At 38.8% G+C, this 21,419-nt stretch overlaps 1 protein-coding gene across 1 annotated transcript in view; it reads left to right on the top strand.

Moving 5' to 3' along the window:
* COL19A1 (collagen, type XIX, alpha 1) overlaps nucleotides 1-21,419 on the top strand; it is a 383,175-nt gene that overhangs the window by 291,278 nt on the left and 70,478 nt on the right. The window contains exons 18-20 of the mRNA XM_012646513.1: nucleotides 2,972-3,025; nucleotides 11,562-11,603; nucleotides 18,092-18,154. Of these exons, the coding sequence (XP_012501967.1) occupies nucleotides 2,972-3,025; nucleotides 11,562-11,603; nucleotides 18,092-18,154 (159 nt within the window). The remainder of the gene's footprint in view (nucleotides 1-2,971; nucleotides 3,026-11,561; nucleotides 11,604-18,091; nucleotides 18,155-21,419) is intronic.

The following is a 21,419-nucleotide window of genomic DNA, read 5'->3' as shown; positions in this document are numbered from 1 at the left end:
ACTTAAAAGCTTAGATCAAGCAGAATAAAGAAATTCTGAACTTGGGGGGAGGTTAATTCTGTCTTAAGTGCCCTTCATGCCATGGCACTCTAGCCCAGGCAACAGAGTGAGACTCTGTCTCAAAAAAGTAAAATAAAATAAAATAAAAAATAAACTCGGAATCTGTAGTACCCAAAGTATCCCAGTGACTAAAAGAGTGAGAAAGAAAATGTCGTCTTAAGTGCTCATCATGTGATTAAGTAGTAGGGCCTAAAACTTCAGATCGAACCCATTTGGAGCACTACTTTGTGGATATGACATTTAATGGCAACAACAGAATATATGAAAATGTAGAAGCAACGTTTTTGAGTTTATTAATCTTGTAGATATCTGAATAATATTGTTCAAATTTTCTATTGGCTCATGGCTCTTTTTAGTGAGTTGTGCTCTTGCCTTTATTTTTAGAGGGAGCAGCTGCACTGAGCCACCCATATTCTCTCACCCAAGCCCCAGTGGTAAGCACAATAATAGAATCGGCATCCTGGAAGAGGAATATATACTGTGTTTATGGAATGCAGCTATCTTCTATGGGCAGACAACCAGTCCGTAAAGGGTCATACTCAATTCTCACCAATTCTTTAAAAAGTATCACCATTCTATTATTTTTACTATCCTCAGCCATACCACTACCTGTTCTGTGTCATGCAACTCCTACCACACTCTTTGCTTTCCTGTTTCTTTTCCTTACTACCTCCCACAGCTCCTCCTGAAGGCCTTAACCACCTACTCTCCTGACCTCTATAGACAAAGATAGGATGCATTTTGAGTACAGCGGTGGACTGGTGTATTGAGAGACATGTTTTGGAATAATCAGGCATAATCTTCATGTCGTGGGTTGAGAGCACATATGAAGATAGATGGCAGATGCAAAGAGAAGTTGGAGGGGCCTTTGGTGACTACCTAATAGGGCTACATCTAAAAGCAGAGTGTTTATCTCCTCCCCTCCAATACCAAGCACAGTGCAATGCTCATCAGAAGGGCTAAGTACAAGTTTTGTTGATTTTTATTTTCAATTTCAGTAAGGTGAGTAGAACATGTAAGAGTGATCACCTAGCATTCTCTCAGGCACACATATATCACCATGATAAAAAAAAATTACCGTAAAGGTGATATTAGGCTGACAGTCTGCCTTTAAATTAAGAAAGTAGAGTAGAGTAGATGAGGGCTGACTTTGGGCCCAATGCTGATGTTAAATATTAGGCCTGTGACTTGCCAGTGGTATGACCTTGGGCCAGTAAACAATTTCCAACCCTCATTTTCTTTATCTTTGAATCAGAAATAATTATGGAACATTCCTCACAGTGTCATGGTAGAGATTAAATTAGTTAACTCCTGCTATACTGCCTGGCACACAGTAAGCACTACATAAATGTTTGCTATTATTATTTGATTGATTCTGCTACTCTATTTGAGATTGTTCTATTATATTTGGGGGCCAGATAACTACTACTCTCCCTTTTAAGTGAATTAATGTGTATTAAGCTAAATTTACCCACCCCATCACTATTCTATGATCTATTTGGCCTTATCAACACAGATTCACTGAATGCCTGCTATGCATATACCTCTAAGCTACCTGTTGATGCTACTACGTATGGTGTATAAACCTCTTCCTTGCTTCATTATATGTTTGCAGAAGAATCAATATGTGTAGAAGCTCACACCACCTGAGTTTCAAGAAGGGGTTCTTAACTTGCATGTTCTTGGCTTGAAACTTTGTGCAACAACTCCCCCAACTTCAGTGCTTGCTTTTCTCATTACTTTATCTGACTGACCTAGAATATTTTACAAAAACTGGCTAATGGAAAAAGAACATAAGCATATAATGCCATGAGAATTCTGACGTTGGCTCTGTTTTTATTTCAGCAAGGCAACAGCATCGTCTGTCTTTCCAATCACAGTCAGCTCCATTACTCAAGAGGCCCATTATTTTCTCAAGAATTATACCAACCTGCTTCCGGGCATCCATCACCACAGCTTGTGCCCTTTATGTTTAGTTGCACAGTGCAAAGGCTTCCTATTAGAAGATGTCCTCAGTCACAAGCCATTCATGAGAAACACCTGGCATAAATGTTAACCAACATTAATCTTTTTATATAACTAATGTGCTACCTGTATCAGTGAGTGCAGCTAGAGATTGGTCCTTCAAATTTTTCTTTACTTTGCAAAGCTTTCATTCCCTTTTTGAAAAATAATCTTTGTGCAATGGTGCTGTTTGATTTGCTCAATCATCCTCTTTCTGTGTCTTATCTTCCAAGGTAAAGTGTTATGAACTTTGCCTCCATAACATTTTCTCTCCTCCACCCTTCTCTTCCTCTCCTTCTAGAAGCTTTAGGAACAGACTGATGTCTTTATTTCTCTCCTATCCACCCCAAGCTCAGCATACTGCTAAGTAAATATTCCCAAGTCAACTAAAGATGACCAATATTTAAATGTTTTAAATCTGAGGTTTTATAGCAGAATGTGCAGCCCATTTTCATACATTTACTCAAAAGAGTAAAACAATAGAAAAAAAAAATTTGTCCATATTTTCTAAGTTAATAACATGTGGGGGCATACATTTCTATAATATGTTGATAAAAGCCCTGTGAGAAGTGCCAAAAATAAACTGAAGCTACAACCTCTTCCCTGGAAGGGTCTTATGGGCACAATTCCATCTAATAAAGAATATGCTGATGGTTGACCTTCTAGCAAAATGCTACATCGTACCACTTAGGACCTCTCTTGGATTTATGCAGGATTTAACCTAGAAATACCTTTAGAAACCTGATGATACATTAATGTCCATGTAATTCTTTATTCGAATATTTGACTAAACAGAGTCTTCTTTTTTCTTAACTATATGATTTCAAGAGTTTTTAAATATATTATTTAAATACACATCGTTTTGATAAATGTTTACATGTTTGTCTTTGATTTGTTTATAATACAGGGACCTCCTGGAATGCAAGGAATACAACAGAGTCTTGGTGGATATTATAACAAGGTATGGCTTCTTTTATTCACAACTTATAATACATAGAGATTTTGTGTGATTGTATTTTTGAAAAAAAATAAACTTATTAATTCCTAACTGCTCAGACTTTGATATATGATCACATATACTTAAACATCTTGCCATACAGAAAGATACGTTTCCAAAAATAAAAAATTTTTACTTAGCGTCTTATTACGATGCCAGGGTTTTATCTTTATAAATAAAATTAAAAATTTAGTTCAAAGTTTGCTAATGCAAAAAATTGTGGTTCACCATTGATGTTATATGTCATCCTTCTCTGAGGATAGAGATTATTTGCTATGTTGAAGTTCTGGGTAGCACAACAAGTGATAGATTTCTTATCAAAACAAAGAAGTACTGAACCAAAATCTCAAGCAAATGTTTACATACCAAAAGTCAAGAATGGGAGTCCCCCACCTTGGTGAGGAGCACTTTTAACTTCGCCAGGGTTTTTTCATCACAATTGGGATATGTGGAATGCTGAGATGGAAATATCTGAGTGACAAAAGGCAAGACAGTTTTGATCCCAATTCTACAAGGAAGCACGACAGGATGAGAATGGGTGTTAGTAATCAAGTAAGACTGACTGGAAGATCTAGATGATATCATTGACTGATTCATCATTCAACAACAAATATTTGGGGTCTGCTCACTTCATGCGAGGCATTCTGTCCATTAATTAGGGTCTGATATACATAATAGCTCATCATTGACACCTCGCACAACAGAAAACACTGAAGAAATTTCCCATTACATTTTTCTATGTTCTTGCTTTCCCTTCCTATAAATTCCTGTGACTACTCTTGGTCCTCTGTGTTTAGAAATCTCAAAGGGACACTCTGTGCCAGCACAGACCTTGAAGATAGAAAGTGCTCAAAACAATGTCAAATGATGAGCTAATTAATTAAAAGATCCCAATTCTCCTTTCATCAGAGTAAGGGCAACATAAAGAGACCTAGATAATTTGTGGCTGATACATTTAAAATCAAACATGTGGAAAGTTCGTTACACTTAAAATTCTCTCATTTATTTAGATTTTCCAGGGAGTATTATATTAGGAAGAATATCTAGGATATATTTTATGATTCTTTATTAAACATTTCTTTAATAGATATATACTAGCTTGTTCAAAACATTAGGGCTTAATACAAGTGAAAAAAAGTAAGCTGAACTATATCTAAGTTTAATCATTGTAATGACACCTGCTGTTATAAAATAGGATTTATCATAAATGCTTCAAAATAATGAGAATAAGCTGGCTTTGATGTCACAGTGTCAGCTAGAAAAACTTAAAGAACATGCAATATTACTATCACCCTTGGTATAAAAATTACCAAGTTGCTACTCAGCTACTTAAGTATTTGCTACCCTTGCAAAACTTTTAAAGCTCACATCTTTACAGGTCTCCCAACACTACTTCTCTATATAGTTTATCTTGCTGATGAGTCAGTTTGCCCTTAAATGAAGAAATATGAAGCATTTATATTTTACAATCTAAAGTTGAGAATGTAAATTGTTAAACTTTAAGGTTATATTTTTAAAAAGAAAAAAAATGGGGCCGACCAGAGCAGCCAAGTGGAGTCTTGCTAATAGAAAGCCAGTACTTTGAACTTAGCTATTAACCCACCCAAAAGAACTCCAGCTATCGTTATTGCCATTACAGAATTGAAGCTCCTGGGTGTTTAGTCCACATGTGCTCTAAATGTGACTTGAGAGCTGGAGCAAGACTGGATAAAGAAGAGAGACCATAGCTTTTATCCCAAATGATGCACTATGACCATTTAGCATCAGAGACTTTCGGTCCATCTGGGAATGAATGGAAGATAACTTACCAAACAGTTTATTCTGTTTCCTTCTGAGTGTAGTTAGAGCTCTTACACTGAGGTCCCACCAGGATGGATGGAGGAGGCGGGACCCACCTTCCCAGCACCCACACTGACCGATGTTTCTGTCTTGTAATCACTTCCTCCTCACCCTCAGCTTCACAAAGGAAAAGGCCAAATGTGCTGCGATGAGCAAGATGCATGTTTTCACTTGGCAGTGTCCTCCCCATCCACCCTCATCTGTTTTGATGCTGAGGCTTTTTCATTTTGCAATTTGTTGCATGCCCGATGGCCTGGCAGTAGCAAATGAGCACAGAGAGAAGAGGGGCCTGAGTGAAACTTTCCTGGAGATTAAATAATGGACCATGTATTAAGACATATAAAGTGACACTCCAAGGTTAAAATAATCTTCCCTTTTAAATTGGCATTGATTTATGTGGTGTCTGAGCTGGAGCCCTGGACCTCAGCTCTTCAGCACACAGCAGCTCCGAGGGTCATGCAGCCCAGATTCTGCTGAAGCAGCTACCCCTGGGAGGATGAGGAGCAGAATACTCATACATTTCCCCTCCCCATTCCAAACTAAAAGAGACCATGGTCCAGTCTCTCATCTCGGGCATCCTTACTTGCCCTTGTGCTTCCACACAGGAATTGGTCTTTTCCCCTACATTTTTCCTTATATCACCCGGAGAGAGAAGCTCAGGTATAAGAAACTCTCTTCCCTCACAACACAAATTAAAAAGGAAATGGGGAAGAAGAAAAGGAAGTGAGGAAGAGAGAGGCAGAGTAAGTAATGAGATAGGAAAAATTACATGTGTGTTTATGTGTATTTATGCATGCTCACTTGGGGATGCAAGGAATAAAAGGTAGATTTCCCTCTCCGTCCAAAAATAACTTGCAAAACAGCTGCTCCCATTCTACGAGATTGTTTGCAAAGAAGCAACAATGCTGAGCATATTCTTCCCCTTAAGGAAAATCTGTTCATGATCCATCAAACTGTTCTTCATTGTTTCCAGCTCTGGGGGTTTTAATAAAAATTTGATAGGCTCTGTCAACTTCTGAAGCATCAGATCCACAGTCCCTGACTACACTCTAGATGGGAAAAAAAGTGTTATCTGTGGAGGCCAAGTACTGGTGAATTTTACATTTGATACTGTTTTTAAAAATCCACACTGAAAATGCATAGTTGTGCTATCTTACATCACCACACTCGATCTCAGCTGTTGGAGATTGATGCTGTGCCTCCCAGCAACCAATTCTAGTGTTCATTTCTCCAAATTGTTGATCCAAAAAAACCAATTTGCTAGCAAAATAATCTATTTTTTCCTTTCACGTATTAAATCATAACTTCACTTTAATATCCACAGACCAAAAAGGACAGAAAACCTTTATCCAAAATCAAATATTCAAGGTCTTTCCAAGCAGTGAGTTAAACCCAACAATAGCACATAGAGTGAAGGCTTCCTTGAAGACGCTAGAGATAACCCTTCTGGGCCCGGAAGAGTTAGAAATGAACTCTGAGTCCTAACTTCACCTCTCTCCCCCGCTGCGCCCCAGGATCCACTGGCTTTGGGGAACATTGTGGAATTAGGCAGAGATATATGGACTTTTGGATCTTGGTTTTATTAGAGAGCTCCAAGATTTTCCTGGGTCCTTTCCCTCCCTTTCATAACCTACCACATTTGAAGCTGGTGAAATGTTTTTGGTTTTTTGTTTGTGTGTTTGCAAGTAGCTGAAAAGTTGGACCTTGAGCCAGCCGTAGGTCTTATTTTAAAGGGAGCACAGACTTCTTAGGCCACATATTATGTTTTAACTTGCTGGGGCTACACAACAAAGTATCATAAACTGAGTGGCATAAACAGCAGAAATCTGTTGTCTCACAGTTCCGGAGGCCGGAAGTCAGGATGGAGGTGTGGGCAGGGTCGTGCTCTCTCTGAAGGCACCAGCGAGGGATGTGTTCCAGGCTTCCCTCTCAGCTATGGGTAGCTCCTGGGTCATGGGTAGCTGGTGGATCATCTTCACATAGTGTTCTCCTTGTATGTGTGTATGTGTGTCTCTGTGTCAAATTTCCCTTTTTATAAGGACACAGTCATATTGGATTAGGAGCCTACCCTACTCCAGTAAGCCTTCCTCTTAACTAATTACACATTCAATGACTCTCTTGCCAAATAAATTCACATTCTGAAATACTGGGGGTTAGGACCTCTACATATTAATGGGCTTGGGGGATACACAATTCAACCCATAAAAAATAACTTGGTTTTTCTGAATTTTATGTCCCCTCATGTACTAGGAAATTACAGCATATTCCCTAAAGGTTGAACTGGGAGATTTTTAATGACCCATATCCCGGGAGGGAGTTCATGTCCTTGGTTTCTTTTATTAATTGTACCATAGGATTGCTGATGTTTTACTTTCAGGGCCTGTAAGAATAGCTGTCTCCTATGGTTCACTCCATACATGTCCAGGTACATTCCTTTCTTCCAGAGAATACCAGCTCCAAGACAAGTAGAGTAGCTCGAGTCTTTTCACTTCCCTGGCTACAGATTTCAAAGTTTCATTCACCACATCTCACAGAAATCAAAGGATAAATGCTGACATCTCAAAATTCTTGAGATGGGCATGCAGATTAGCACCCCACACACAGACCACAACCCTGACCACATCACTGTGAGAATAAACACATTCAAAATTGTACAACTATTATGTACTTGGAAGGCTTACAAGAACCCTTAATGTGGTATCAAGGTATGAAATAACCTATTAAAATTAGAATAGCATCTGAGACAGAACTACTGTTCCAGAAACACAAATCTCTTATTATTTCTGTAAAGCCAGGTAATTTTCTGGTGTCATTAGCTTGAAGAAAGTAAGGAGGAGACTCTCACATATCCATGACTAAATGCTACTGAATTTCAGGTTCGAATCTGCCTCAAGTATTATTGGCCCAGGAGTGGAGAACATCACCAGTGGCCACTGAGGGTCCTTAATTAGATGGATTTCCTGGCCTAGCTACTGAGTGAAGCAAACATATGGTGCTCCGATAGGCAATAAATGGCCCTGTTATTTTTCTGGATGTGAAAGCCTCCAGAAAATCAAGATGTTAGAACAATAGCATATGTTGATAGAACAGTATGCCTTGGTGCTGTGCAGGCATTTCTTCTTCCAACCACAGAAACTCTGACACTTTCTATGTTGTTGAGAGGTGAGGTGGGCTTCACTGGAATATGCTTGCACCAGAGATACTTTAGGTACTCTTCTGCTCTGTAATCCAAGAGCATGTAGCCTCCCAAAACAAAAACCATTTCTGGGCAGGTCACATCATAGACCAAAGCATGTTCCAGCTTTCCCCAAAATGTCCTAGCATAAGCACAGCCAGGAAGAGATGTGATGCTCTGTGCACACTGGTTGACATCACGCCCAAATAACTAGTGTTTTCAGGAAATCTCTAAAATTTATGTTTCTGTACGGGTTGCATCCAAGCAACCCACCATTTTGTAACTACTGATTCTTTATGTATGTATGTATGTGTCTTAGTTTCATAATTCATTTTCAATATTGTTTGTTATAATAATTTATAACTGAGCATTTTTGAAAACACAATTTTTATTTTCAATTTAGATATCATGGAACAAAGTTAACTTGAAAAATGAGAGGATATCTATCACAAGACCAATAATAACATCATTTATAAACTAATTATTCTTATTGGAATAGCACTAATAACATGGAAGGCACATTTAAAATATCAAACTATGGTAATAGCGATCTGAGTGGGTGCCTCTGAATATTTTTGTTGTTTAAGTGTTTCTGTACCTCTTTGTTTTTCTACCAACACATGTATTTTTGATCAGAAAAACAACTTTAATTGGAAAATCACATGAACTAGAATTATTGGCTTGTTCACTTAACAAATATTTATTGAATGCTTCCTATATATTAGATACTATGCTAGGCATGGGGAACTCAATTCCAGGTCATTGTGGAGCTTAAATTTTAGTGCAAGGGATACAAAATTTTTTAAAACAAACACGAAAATAAAAATTTTAGTATTATGAAGGAAAAATACAGTGTCCAATGAGAAGGTATGAGATGAGAACCTGTCTGGGATACCTGGGGGAGGCTTCCATGAATGGCATTTTATAATATAATAGTTGAGACCTGAGAAATGACTAGTTGCTGGCCAGACAAGATGTGAGGACAAAGAGTGGTGATCTGGAGGATTAGATGGGAAGGATCTCGGTTGATTTGAGGAGCTGAGAGAAGACCATTATAACTGGAACTTTGGAGGGAAAAGAGTGCCCAAGATGATGCTCTAGAGGGAAATGAGTCCAGGTCATGTGGCAATTTGATGGCTTGTTAAGATTTTGAAGGATGGAGATCAGGATATCTTTTAAAGGTATCTCTCCAACTCAATGTAGAGAATGTATGTGTCGGGGGAGCAAGAGTAGAAGGTCAGTTAGGGAGCCACTGCAACAATCCTGGCAAGACATGATGGTGGCCTGCCTGGGGTACAGGCAAGTAGCACACAGGAGATCTGGGGGGCTTGAGTCAACCAGACTGAAAGACCGACTGTGCATGAGGACCAGGGAGGGGAGTGGTGTTAAGAATGCCCCCCAACTGAAAGAGGAAGAGTTCTCTGAAAGGAGGAGGAGGAGTTCAGGTTTTCTTTCTTTCACTGATTTTTTTCAATTGCAAAATGGAATTACTGCTCATTTTAAGAAGACAAACTGAAGAGATGCATTAGGAAGAAATTTTCATTCTCCCACTCTTTGACTAAACAATCTTAACAGTATAATGTAACTCTCATATTTTTTTGCTCTCATATATGTGTGTATTTGTTGTGTTTTTTTAATTTCTGTTTTGAACTTGTTGAATATGAATTGATCCTAGAATTTACAAGAGAATATATCAAGTAGAAAATAAAATATATGGGTCTACACCTCAGAGGGGAGGTGTATGCTGAATATATAAATTTGCCTGTCTTTGTGTAAATATTACCTAAGCCAGAAGTGTAGATAAGAGTGCCTGGGAGAAAGTGTTGAGTCACAAAAGAAGAGAGCTTGGACAGAGTCCCAAGGCAGCGAATCTTTGACAGTTAAATGAGGAAGGAAGAAGAGAGGTCGGAGAGATAGGAGAAACCAAGAGAGTGAGGTATCATACAGTGGCAAGTGTAGCCAAGAGGTCAATTAATGAAGAGTCCATTAGACTAAGCAACAAAGATATCATTAATAATATCAGAGAGCCAAATCATTGGAGTGGTTGGGGCCAGTGCCAAATCGCTGTGAGCTTAGAAGCACATGGAAGATGAATATGTGGTGTCGAAGCAAAAATCGCACCTGACAAAGTTAAACAGGCAAGGAAGACATTATTCAAAGACTATTCCAGCAGAAGAGAGAGGCCAGACTCATTCTGAACTCAACTCCACTGAAACAAAGGGCAAGAGAATTAAGTATTGAAGTGAGACAGAGAACACAACCTATTTGTGTTTGCTAATTGGCTTTACTCAAAGGAAAAGTAAACTTTCTTGTATCTTTGTGACAGGAAGAAGTTTACCAAGTGGTACAGGCTGAAGTTAGGCTCTGGTAGAGCCCGGGACATAGGGGCTTTATCTTTCTTAATGTTTACATTTTAACGGGATGGCTCCCAGGTCCTGGAGAAAGACATTCCTGGTTCATAAAACTAACAAGAGGCTTTTAAAAAGATTTACATCTCAAAGGGGTAGAGAAAGAATTTACAAATACAGGTTTTCTAAAGTAAATGATCCCAGAAAAGGGAGGTCAGGGCCTGGAGTCAAGAACAAGTGTGTCTAAAGTTTATTCCAGCCGAGGGAAGCTTTAAGCCTGTGTTAGTCCGTGGACACAGAAAGCATTAAAATTACCTTTTGAGAAAATTGTCCAGAAAAGGGAGAAAAGAGAGTAGCTTGAGGGAAAATTGTGCCCAGGTAACTGCATGATTTGTTTGTGTTAAGTTTGAAGAAGGTAGAATAGGTAGGTAGGCAGACAGAGAGAGAAAGAAAATTGTTAACGAAATTGGTCAATTTTAGCTACATTTTGCTTAATTTTTCCAAATTGACCAATTTCACCTAATGGCAATAGATAACATTAATAAGGAAAACCTCCTCAGAAGACAGAGGGCATGGGATTCAGAGAACTCATGGAGGGACAGTTCATCAACTAGAGCTAAGAGAGCATGCACATGGGTTTGTAGGTTGAGTGGTAGGAATTTGAAGCGGTGCCCTGAGAACTTGTATTTTTTCAATTTAGTAACAGGCAAGGTCATCTGCCCAGGGAAAGTGAAGTTCAACTTAGTAGTCTGAGAACAATAAAGGAGATTTGAGACTAGGAAGAGCAAGAGACCAGAGAAGCTCAGATATATGGAGAGGCCAACTGAGGTTGCCAAATGTGGATGTGGAGTGCAACAATTTGTCCCCAGAGGTATTATGTTTCTCCAGAAGCGATTTCCTGGGGAAGTCACAAAGACAGATGTGGTCTCCAAAGTTGGAGTTATTTAATAAAATATGTAACTGGAATATTTAACAAAAGATGAGAAAGACAAAGATACATGCAAAAGTGACCTAGTATCCACAAAAAGCTGTTATAGTACTGTCATCCAACTACTTACTTTGTTAAAGATTGAATGCATTAAAGACAAGCAGACTTTTTTGTTGTCGTTGTATTTTTATTTGTTTTATCTTTACCTAGGGAAATGGTGAATACGGAGCTGGTGGTCCGAAAGGAGAAAAGGTAATCAGTTTTTTGAAGTGAATAAAAGGGTGCAGTGTTTTGTACTGATCTACACGTTCGCACGTCAAGGGCAGTCCCACTGTGGCAGTTGGGTTCTGTCCCCAGGAGTCTGTTGAGCCTGCAGTGGGTGGGAGCCCCACCTGCATCCTGACGGGGCACGAGAACTGGCTACAGAGGCAGCTCCCCAGTGAGGACTGCTGAGTAGCAATTGGCTACAAGGAAGGGAACATATCACGGAGAAGTAGCTCTAATAAGATAAATAAAATTAGGGCACAGATTTGCTTTATAATTAAGTGTTTCGTGGATTGCGATGTTGGCAAAAACAGTGTAAAGACCCCCTTGGCAAAATGTCTCAGGCTCACTATTTTGTGCCTTCTTAGGTACCAAAACACAAGCTGTCATGGGAGCCTTTTTTGGTGGAGTTGTATAATGTAGTGGTTTAACCAAATAATGATTTCAAAAGTTTTTAAATTAAAACACCTGATGAATTTCCATTGCATTCTCATTGTTACCATTCACAGGTTTAATTACATTAGCTGTGAAGATGACAGATTCATTTGCCTTCTCAAAAAGGTGTTTCACTTCTGTTTGATTCTGAAATTGTAATGACCTTGGATTCAGTGTGAATGTGTCATTGTCAGAGGAAGAAAAAAAACCAACGCACATTAAATCTACAGACAGAAATGAGTAGGTTTGAAAATACTTTGAGGGAAGGTGGCCTGTGGGTGCTGCCTTCATTCATTCACCCAGTAAAATTTCTCTTGATTGAGGGCAGGATATTTTGACATGAATCCAAGAAAATATGACTTCCATGCCTTATAAATCAGTGCAATTGATCTATTCAAAAAATCATACATCCGTCACCAGAAAATACTGCTAAAAGATAGTCTCAAAAGAAACTAGGAGCTTCTTATAAATTGATGATCGAACATGAAATTTTCTGCAAAATAAATAAATAAATAAAACCTCGACGTTCTGAGAAAGACATCCAAAAATTGATTATCCAGCAATGATAAGTCATTTACGTGTCTTAGATTCTACTGCTAGTACATTAGCATTATTTCCTGTAACCCAATAGCTTACAGACACCATACGCCACCATAGCAAACACATTACATTTTAAGCAATTACCACTGGACACATGCAGGCTAAGGAGAGAAAAAAAAGGAAAAAGAAAGCCACAAAGCTTGTCACGCAGGACAGCTGAGCAAAGAAGAGAGATGTGACACTTTTAAAGAATTTAAATGATGATTCATTTCTTGAAACAAAACAGCTGGCTTCTGTTTTGCTATGTTCATTAGGAAACACATGTTACTTAGGAATTCTTAAGACCTCACTGATGAGAAATTTGATTCTGTAAAACAGGTGTATTTCAAACCCTAAGGGCCTTTTCTATTGCTCAAAATCTTTTCTAATTGCTTCAGAATCTTAAGTGGAATTAGAAAAAGCCTGTGGCATCACTGTTCCCTCCTCTCACCCAAATAAATAACCTAGAAGAGTCTACAAGAAACCTGATGGAGTACCTGATCTAAATGTACATATGAAAGGATTTTTAAAAATTATAATTAACAGGGGAAAGACTCTGCCAATAAATAATGCATAAAATAAACTTGACATGAGCACAGCAGTTGCTGGAAGAGTGAAATCAACTCTACCTATACACATCCACTTAGTATCTGAATCCAATAAATGCATTAGCTTTTAAAATTATAACGTTGTTCATGGGTCACCACGGTGAAAATTTAAAGCTCCTTCAAGCTGCTCTCACAAACCTTTGCTTGCGCCCGTGGTGGACCCCATTAGTTCTGGCTGCACATTGGAATTACCTGGAGAGCTTTTAGAAAATACCTGTGCTCAGGTCCCATCCATAGAGACTCTGACTTGGGGACAGGGACTAGATCTCTATTATTTAAAAGTGTTTCAGATGATTCTAACATGCATTCAGGGTTGAGAACCACTGAGTGGTAGAAAGAACATGGGCTTTGGGACAAAATGAAGAGTGTGGTATTATCAGCTAGGTCAGCTTGGAGAAGCCACTTCATTTCTCTAAGCATCAGTTTCCTCACTTGTACCGTGGGCATAATTGTATCTACACAAAGAATTGATAGGAGGATTAAAATCAAATGATATGAACTTACTCAAAAGCACAATACCTGACACATACTACGCCTCACTAAATGTGGTCTTTTCCATTTACCCACCTCAAACTTTCTTTCCTCTCACGAGGTCTCCTTTGGCACTGTTTGGTATTAATTGTTACCATTCTTCACACCTGGTCTTACTCATGTTTGCATCTCCCACCATAATTTTGACACAGAAGGGACTCGATGTGTGCTGTAGAACAAAAGATTTAACCAGAAGTATAATTAAACACATAAATGATTTATAATTGCTGTATAATCTGCCACTTCTCAATGCACTGAGTAGCAAAATAGAATTACAAAAACAGCCTACCATTTGGAACTGAACATTACAATGAAGCTTCAGAACAAGCACAAACAGCACTGGAATATACATACAAATCACTTCTGGTTTATCAGCCACATCCTGTATCAAGAATACTAAGATACAAGAACTACCAAGGAACATGACTTGCTATAAACAGTAAATGGCAAGGATGAGCCCAGATCTGTAGCTTGCCTGGGACCAACGGGATGTGGTGGAGGGATAATGTATTTTCAAGTTGCTTGAGGAGATCTGCTGCCTTATAAAGACAGTGGAACAAGGTGGCAGAATATCCAAGGATTCCTGTGAAAATAGCAGGTGTCTTTGGGGCAGACTGTCGGTGGGAGGTGGGGGGGCGGGGAGATGGAGTCTCAATGCACCAGGCCTTTCAAATAGCACTGAAAGTGTCAAACTGAAGGACAGCCTTTCCTGACACTCAATAAATTCATCACTTGTCTTTCAACTCATATCTGCAGCAATAAATCACTGAACATCCATTTTAAATACAAAAAACAACCCCATATGTGTCTAAGATTCAGGTATAAAATGCTTTTGTTTGCAGATTTTTATGTGAGGGAAATGGTCCCTAAGATCTCTTCCAAGCTCAATGTCACCCAAGGACCATGCAGAGAGATGGACCACAACCATTGGGTCCTTCCTCTATATTTCAATGGAGACCTATTTACATCAATTCAAATGTATAGCAGCTATGAATGTAATTACTCTTATTTCTCCACGTACATTCTCCTTCCCTCCACCTTTGATATTAGGCAAACGTGATTTTTATAAGCAATTTCTAGACCCCTTCCCTGCTTTCTACTTTTATTTTATTGGGTGAGTCTAATTGGTAGGCATATTTTTCCTTCACATCTATGCACCGGGGACTTTAGCACCTACTGGATGGATAACAGTAAGGTAACTCTGTACACCTCAGTGTTTATGTAAGGCCAATTGATTATTTCCTCTTGTCAAACCAACAAAAATTGGTCCTTTAAATGTATTCACCGACTTTTCCCTCTCCTCATTTTGAATATAATTTACTATCTGCAGGGGAACAAAATGGCTTTTCCTGCAGTGTGGCGAGTATAAAACTGATGACACACTAGATGTTTAGATACTAGAAAAGGCAACATTTATGTATTTCACTCTATATTAGGGAAAGAAGCCAAATATCCAGCACACTCAATTTAAATTTCATGGCTACTACTTCAAAGGACCTAATAAATATATTTAAATTTTTTGGGTGAGGAGATTTCACTATGCTGCCCAGGCTGGAGCTCAAGCAATCCTTTTGCCTCAGTCTCCTGGGGAGCTGGGATTACAGGTGCACATCACCTGTAATTAATTTAAATTTAAATTTAGATTACTATTAATTTAAAATTAGAATATGAGTGAATTTAGAGAAAGAAATAAGCTATGAATATATAGGTGGTATGTGGACATAGCAAAAATTATGCACTTGGTGTATGGATGACTGAACTTTGGGAAACGCTATTCTAGAATACGCACCCTGACAAGTCTGTAAATTGGCTTCTTATCCATTTGGTTCCTTGGCTCTCCCAGAGCCTTAATATTAATGGCTAAAAGCCTGATAATATAAAAAATTAGTACTGAGGTGAACAGAAAACAATTTTTCCTACTATCTACTCTCACAACACAAAATACTTCTGTGACCAAATGCATGGGAGTTTTTCCCCACACACCAAGCGAGCAAGCAATTCTGCAACAGACACCAGCTGGGTGTCCTCTAATTCAACTCAACTCTGACACTGTCTGCCTGGAGATAGCACCAGGTCCCACAGGTTGATGGCTTAGTCCCACAAGACTGCCCCCCCACTTTAAATGCCAATCATAAGCTCCAGGTTGCTTTACCTGTGCTTCTGACAACCTGCTATAAATTGGGGTTCCCACGACCCCATCCTTGGCTTTGAATGAATTGCTGGAGCAGCTCACAAAACTCAGGTAAATATGTCTACCCATTTATTGTAAAGGATATTACAAAGGATACAAAGGAAAAGATGCATAGGGCGAGGTATAGAGGAAGGGGTGCAGAGCTTCCATGCCCTCTCTGGGTGCACCACCCTCCAGGAACCTCCATGTGTTCAGCTCTCTGGAACCATTCCAAACCCAGTCCTTTTGGGTTTTTATGGAAGATTCACCATGTAAACATGATTGAGAAAATCATTGGTCATTGGTAATCAACTTAACCTTCAGCCCCTCTCTCCTTCCCAGAGGTTGGGGGCTGGGGCTGAAAAGTCCCAACCTTCTAATCCAGCCTGGGTCTTTCTTTTAACCAGCCCCATCTTGAGACCACCTAAGGGCCCCCAGCCACCAGTCAACTCATTAGCATACAAAAAGACACTCTTTTCACTTTGGAGATTCCAAGAGTTTTAGGCATTATATGCCAAAAATTGGGATGAATATCAAATATATACTTTACAATATCACATGAGGTTTTAAAAATTTAATAAAATCAAGATTAAACTTACCAAACATTCCACAAATCTAGAAGATCGATTAAGAAAAACACGATCTTGTCTATCCATCACACAGAATCACTAGATATGGATTAGGATAGAAATGTAGAAATAAGACAAAGATGTTAGGACTGTAATAAATTTGTACTTGAAGCACTTTGGGGTAGACTGTTGTTTGAGGCTTCAAAATAAACAGATAGGCACATGCACACCGAGGGATAGGATTCAAGATGTTCATTGCAGCACTGTTTATAAAGGAGAAAAGCTGGATACAACCCAAGTGCCTATCAGCGGGGCTGGGCTAAGCCCTGGTACATCAATGGTCAGAATGCTACCTAGTGGTTACAATGAATGATCTAGATCACATATCAATAGGGTTGCATATTAAAAACAACACAGAGTGAAAAAGCAAGTCACAGAATATTATATACGAAATAAAACTATTTATGGAATTTGCTTTAAATGTTCAAAATAACATCTTGTTTATGATTCCACATATGCAGTAAAAGTACAAAAATAAGGACTGAAAAGATAAATGCTAAATTCATGAGAATGGCTCCCTCTGGAGTAGGAATAGAGCGGAAATTGGAGGGGATTTCTTCTTTGACTGTAAATACGTTTATTTCGGGTGCCTGGTACATGAAGATTTGGTGTATTCTACTTTCTTTATGTTTTCTGTATTTATTTTTCTCAAAGTAAAAAAATGGACAGATAGGCAAGAAAGATATATACCCTAAAATATAATGGCAAACATCATCTTGAAAAAACACTCCTGTGGTTGGGGAAAAAAATCAGCATTATCTATATTCTGATGGCTACGTTTAATTTAAGAATTACGTGGTTATTCAGGGATCTTGGTAAACACTAAAAGGAAACACAATGCTGGGACTCTCTGAAATCCGATTAGTGATATAAGTCCTTTCCACAAGATTTCTCTCTCAAATTGTATTTTTCTGAAAATACTCTTTGTATGTCACATACAAATCCTTCTTCAAGATTTTTGACTAGAGCATCTTAGATATTTCTAAGCTGCCACTGTCTCCACATCTACAAGAATGCCTCCTTTGTCCGCAGCGGATCATCTAAACAGCAATGTAAATGCTGGAAACAGCGGACAGACTCCTATTTCTCCACATGACTATGACTCCCCCCACCTAAAAAAAGAAAGAAAGAAGTGTCTGAAATGAAATGAGTCTAGATTATTGTCTGAGTTAAATAATCTGATGTCTTTGGGATCACAAAAATTTATATTTTTTGGCATGCCAGAACAAAATTATAATTTTTTTCTTCTCTGGATGTTCTTTCCTTGAAAACTAACTCACTCTGTTTCACATTAATTTTAAATATCATAGTGAAATATTATGGATTTCTCGAAGACATAAAAGCATTGTGAAGTGCTGAAAAACATATTATGATGCGTGTAGCCTAACGAGATTCAGAATTCAGAGTTGTCTCTTGGATGCTGGTAGACAAATGCCGTGGTTAGGAGGAGAACAAGCACTCGCTCCGCATCTGACAGCCATAGCAGTGCTCCTCTAACCTCCTCTCTTTGCTTTTTCTTGAAAGGGTGAAACTGGACTGCCAGGATTTCCAGGGTCTGTTGGTACTAAAGGACAAAAAGGAGAACCTGTAAGTATTTTAGCTCTGAGGGCAGAGGAAGAATATCCAAAAAGTTGGATTAAAATATTTTTTCAAATCAGCCCCAATTCCATGTACGTCGGTTGACCCTGTCATGATGAGTGATAGATCAGATCTTTAAGCAGGTCTAAGCTATGCCAGGCACTAAGTCCTTTACATGTAATTTATTCATTTAATCTATTAAAAGATTTCCATGATTTAGGCTATTATCACCCCCATTTTTCAGATGAAGAAAGTGAGGCACAGGAAGGTTAAGTAACTTGCCCAAGGTCACACAGCTAATAAATATACTTAAGTGGGCTGATTCTAGAACCCAAGGTTTAAAATCACTAAGCTGCCCTGTTATAACTAAATACTATAACTAAAATCAATAATAAAATCAATATATAATATCAAAAGACTGGTACTAATTTATCCAAAAAATTGGAAACATTTATCTATCTGCTTAAATAACTGCTCTCAGCATACTTTCTGAAGTTATTTTTCATTCTTATTTCTTGTAAGATCAAAGTGTCTTCCCAAGCGACTATTCAATATAAATGTGACCAGTTTCTTTTAAAACTTAGTTCTTTTAGTAGTGAGGAAAACCCTGTAGAATCGTTTATATTCAAATAGGACTACCTAAAGAAATTATAGAAATCCTGGATACAAAAAAAGATGACTATTTTTTTAATGCTGCTAAAAAAAATAAAAATCAGCAGCCTTCAAGAATCAGCAAGAATCAGGCTTAACGTATGTTTTATCTTTATTTTAAAAAAAAAGACACCTTTTAAAATCACTTTTACCCCTTCCCTTGCCGGAGTGAATAAGGGATATTTGTTTACCAAGGGATAAAGAATGAAGAGGTCACTAAAATGCCCGTATGACAAGCATTACAATATTAAAAGTAATGTTACAAAGCCAAATTTTCCCTATACTTCAGCTTTAAAAAATTATGCAACTTTAGTAACGACAGTAAGATTTTCAGGCATCTTTTGAATCAATGCTGTGGCCTATGTACCCCAGTTCTCCTACCTTCGGGAATCATGCTTGCCCTTAATATGCAGTGTAAGCCTCCCTATGCAACTACGGGATTTAGCAATGTTTAATGTGGTTCCCCAGCTTAGTATTTGCAGGGATGTCTGGGAAATCCCATATGCCCCACAAATGCAGCCTGGTAGTTGCTGCCCCTTCCACCTGCCAACTCACTCCTGATGCGCCACACCTGGAGGTTCCATCTCTAAACTGATTCTCTAGGTCTCCATTGTCTCCCCTCCAAGCCTGAACACTGACATCCACCTTCTCTTAGTTTCCATGTGACACGTGGAGGACCTGCAGTAAGATTTATTAAATTCCCCTGGAAAAGCAAGGAGCTATAGAGCAGAAAGGGGAGACTTTCAATGAGAAGAGCAATGCTCATCACATGTGCATGTGCACTAGAATTCTGCTGATTCTAATTCAGTAGATTTGGGGTGGGGCCTGAGAGTCTGCATTTCTCACAAGCTCCCAGGTGATGCCAGTGCTATTGGTCCATGGACCACGCTTTAAGTGACAAGGATAGTTCCTGGAGTGATAGACCTTTCCCTCCCTGGGGAATCCCTCTGGCTTTCTCTCCTTCCACCAACATTTGGGGACAGCCCGTCTACCACACTGGGACTGCCTATAGCCCAGTCTTTCGATTCCAGAAGAAACAAGCTTCTTTTCCTCCGAACTCTTCCTTGCCCATTCCCTCTTCTCCCTCAATTATCCCACCTTCCCTACACATCTTTGCCTGCCTGCCTTCCCCATTACCACATTTAAAAAACACAAATTTTACATTATTTTGCAGAGCAGATTAGCTCTTTGTGGTCTCAACCTTTCTATTCCGGAATAGGATTTAGACTTGACTTCGCATAATAACCAGAAGGCCCAACAGAAGAGTAGCCTTCATCCAAAGTTGAATTCTGAACCACCAATCCTGATTGGCAACTTTAAAATGACAATTTGTCTCCCACTTCTGGATGTTCAGAATATGGCTAGATTTATAACATATCAGAGCTAAAATATACTTGAGAGATCATCTAGTTAAACCCCGGAATTTTATAGATAAGGAAACGGAGGCTCTGAAAGTTTGACTTGCCCCAGATAGTAGCCATTGGAGCTAGAACTAACAGCCTAGACAACCAGGATCATGGTTGTTTTTGTTTTGCTTTGCTTTGGTTTGTTTTTTATAACCAATTACATTAGTCAATGTGGCTTTCAAGCTTGACGGTGGCTCTAAATAAGCAATGACATGAGCAGTGTGACATAAGCGGAAACAAGCAGTAATATAAGCAATGTGGCCCGAGTCTAGTTAGCATCATCTCCTATCTTAAAAGATAGATTTTTTAAGAATGAAGACTGAAAAGCAAGAATATAAAGCCTTGATCCAATGTATAGAAATTAACCAATAATATTAATAGAAGATGTAGTGATGTTGGATAGATATGGGGTATATAGTTGTCCTTTAGTATTCATGGGGAATTGGTTCCAGGACCCCCGTGGATATTAAAATCCACAGACACTCAAGTTCTGTATATAAAATGATATAGTATTTGCATATAACCTACACACATCCTCCTGTTACACTTTAAATCATCTCTGGATTACTTATAATACCTATTACCATATGCATGATACTATGTAAATAGTTGTTATACCATTGTTTTTGAAATACGTATTATTTTTTATCATTGAATTGTTACATTTTCCCAAATATTTTTTATCCTGGGTTAGTCAAATCTGTGGATACAGAACCTGCAGGTATGGGCAGCTGGCTGTGTTAATCAGAATAGGCTAAGTTATACTAAGTAAAACTAACCCTAAAACTTCTGTGACGTTGCGCAAGAAAGATTCTCTCTTGCTGGTGCTGCATGCCCAGTGTGGTTCATCTGGGAGGTGTGGGTGTTCTGCTCCACACTATGCTCGGTTACCAGGCTGATGACCGGCACAGCATACACGACCACCTCAGTCACCACTGCAGGGGAAGAGGGACTGGAGAACTATAAATGGGCTTTTCACTGCCGCAGCCTACAAGTAACGCTTGTCACTTCTGCTTACATTTCATTGCCAGCACTAGCTGCATGGCCCCACGTAACTGCAAGGGAGCTGGGAAATGTAGGAGAAAAGGTGAGCCCCAGAGCCCACACAGGACACGAGGTGAAAAGCAGAGGCTCTTTCAATTACTTATCTCCCATGAGTGATTTATTCAAGAGAATAATCGCAGTCCCGAAGAGGACTTTTGAGAGTGATATAATAT

This window comes from Propithecus coquereli, unplaced genomic scaffold (genome assembly GCF_000956105.1).
Source record: "Propithecus coquereli isolate 6110/MARCELLA unplaced genomic scaffold, Pcoq_1.0 Scaffold244, whole genome shotgun sequence".
Lineage (NCBI taxonomy): Eukaryota > Metazoa > Chordata > Mammalia > Primates > Indriidae > Propithecus > Propithecus coquereli.
The sequence above is the reverse complement of the archived record's forward strand: the minus strand, read 5'-3'. Positions and strand labels throughout refer to the sequence as shown.